The sequence below is a fragment of the Buceros rhinoceros genome, unplaced genomic scaffold (genome assembly GCF_000710305.1).
Source record: "Buceros rhinoceros silvestris isolate BGI_N320 unplaced genomic scaffold, ASM71030v1 scaffold44976, whole genome shotgun sequence".
NCBI classification, from domain to species: Eukaryota; Metazoa; Chordata; class Aves; order Bucerotiformes; family Bucerotidae; genus Buceros; species Buceros rhinoceros.
In genome coordinates this window covers 10,279-12,007 of record NW_010416606.1, presented here as the reverse complement: position 1 = coordinate 12,007, position 1,729 = coordinate 10,279, and the positions used below count along the sequence as shown (strand labels likewise).

The window sequence follows — 1,729 nt, the reverse complement described above, 5'->3', positions numbered from 1 at the left end:
CGCATCATAAAGAGCACAGAGGTGCCACAGCCCCTTCCCTGCCGCAACCCTGAGTGGCTGTTTCGTGCCTACCAGGACACGAAGGTGAATATCCCTTCTCTCATCCGTGTTATCAGGAGGACTGTGAAGTCTAAGCCTGGACCCAAGAAACAGAAGTGGTCTGGTAGCCTCTACCCTGGCAAAGTGAGGGATGCCAAGTGTCATGCCTTTGTCCAGGGAACGAGTGAAGCTAAACTTGCTGTGTCCTGGCAGATCCCCTGGAACCTCAAGTATCTCAAGGTCAGAGAAGTAAAATATGAAGTCTGGATACAAGAGCAAGGGGAAAACACTTACATGCCTTATATATTGTCCCATCAGAATCACACCTTCTCAGAAAACATTAAGCCCTTCACAATATACCTGGTGTGGATACGCTGCATCTTCAACAAAAATCTACTGGGACCTTTTGCAGATGTGCTCTTGTGTAGTACGTAACCTGTTGCTCTACCTGTATAGCTCTGCCTTGCTCTCCACTGCATCTGTGGTTTAAAACTTCTTGTCTTGTAGCTTGTAGAGGGCTGAAGAGGATTAGACTGTACCAGTGCCTAAGCATCCGTTTTATTGCACTCCACGTGTATTCTTTAAATGGTACTTATTTCCAGTGAGTGTTTAAAAACAAATGAACAAATCAAAACAAAACAAAAAAAAAACCAACTAAAAAAAACCCCAAACCTCTGTGTTCTTCAGAGTATGTTGCAGAGGTTAAATTACATGCTGAATACATGTAATTGAAAACAGAATGGAAGTGAATTGTGTGTACTTTGGTCATGATTTTAAATTCATTTTTATTGTGTGGTGACTGTTTAATTACTATGTTAAACCCCAGTTAATTCCATGGCAAAGTGGGCAGTTCTTATCAGCTTTTTCATTGTAAGTTATTTTTTTCAATAACTCTGACTGTAAATTTTAGTTCAAGATTTGGTATGAGAACCTTCATTAAACTGCTGTAACCCTCCTCAGTATTTTTTTATTTTTATTATCTGTCAAAATTATTACTGTGATAGATTTATCTGTTGTTGTGATAAAATGTGCTTTTTATTTTTCATATATTGGCTGAAGAGAATGAGACTATAGTGTCAACTTTAATTCTAAAAGCAGATTTCACTGCACCCTGATAGCAGAAGGCTAGAGTAGCAAATGAGAGATAGAAGGGATGGAGTGGATAAAAAAAATTTACTGTGTTTTAAGATGTTTTAATTTTGTGAGTTATGTATAGGTATGTGGGAAAGGAAGGGAATGGTTTGGAACAGGTAATGGGAGAGAGATTGTACTTAACAGCAATCTGCTCAAGCAAATCCTTTTTTTGGTGTTTGACCAGAATAATCTGTTGATAATAGCTGCTAACAGGTACATGCTTTGCTGATAATAGGCAGGTGTAGCAAAGCAAAGCTTTCTGGGCACAGTTTTTCCTGGATGTTGGTGGGAAGAAGCAGAGTCAGGTAGGGGACAGGTAGGTGGATGTCATGGCATTGGGGTGGACAGAGCATGTGCAGGTGTCTGGCTCATAACACAGGCATCTGTTGCTCCAGTGAGGGGAGTGGTTTATTCTAGACTTATGATTATTTTCCATGAGATCAGACTCTGGCTTCATTGCCGGGGTAACACCCTGAACTACTTAGGACTTGACTCTGCACAGTTCTTCTTCAGGTAGAGACCTTAAATGACACTGTCTTTGAAAAACTTTTGTACT

General features: G+C 40.3%; 1 protein-coding gene across 1 annotated transcript in view; it reads left to right on the top strand.

Annotated features, from left to right (window-relative positions):
* POMGNT2 (protein O-linked mannose N-acetylglucosaminyltransferase 2 (beta 1,4-)) overlaps window positions 1-474 on the top strand; it is a 1,924-nt gene extending 1,450 nt beyond the window's left edge. Inside the window, exon 2 of the mRNA XM_010137842.1 lies at window positions 55-474. Within this exon, the coding sequence (XP_010136144.1) occupies window positions 55-474 (420 nt within the window). The remainder of the gene's footprint in view (window positions 1-54) is intronic.
* The last annotated feature ends 1,255 nt before the right edge of the window (window positions 475-1,729 follow it).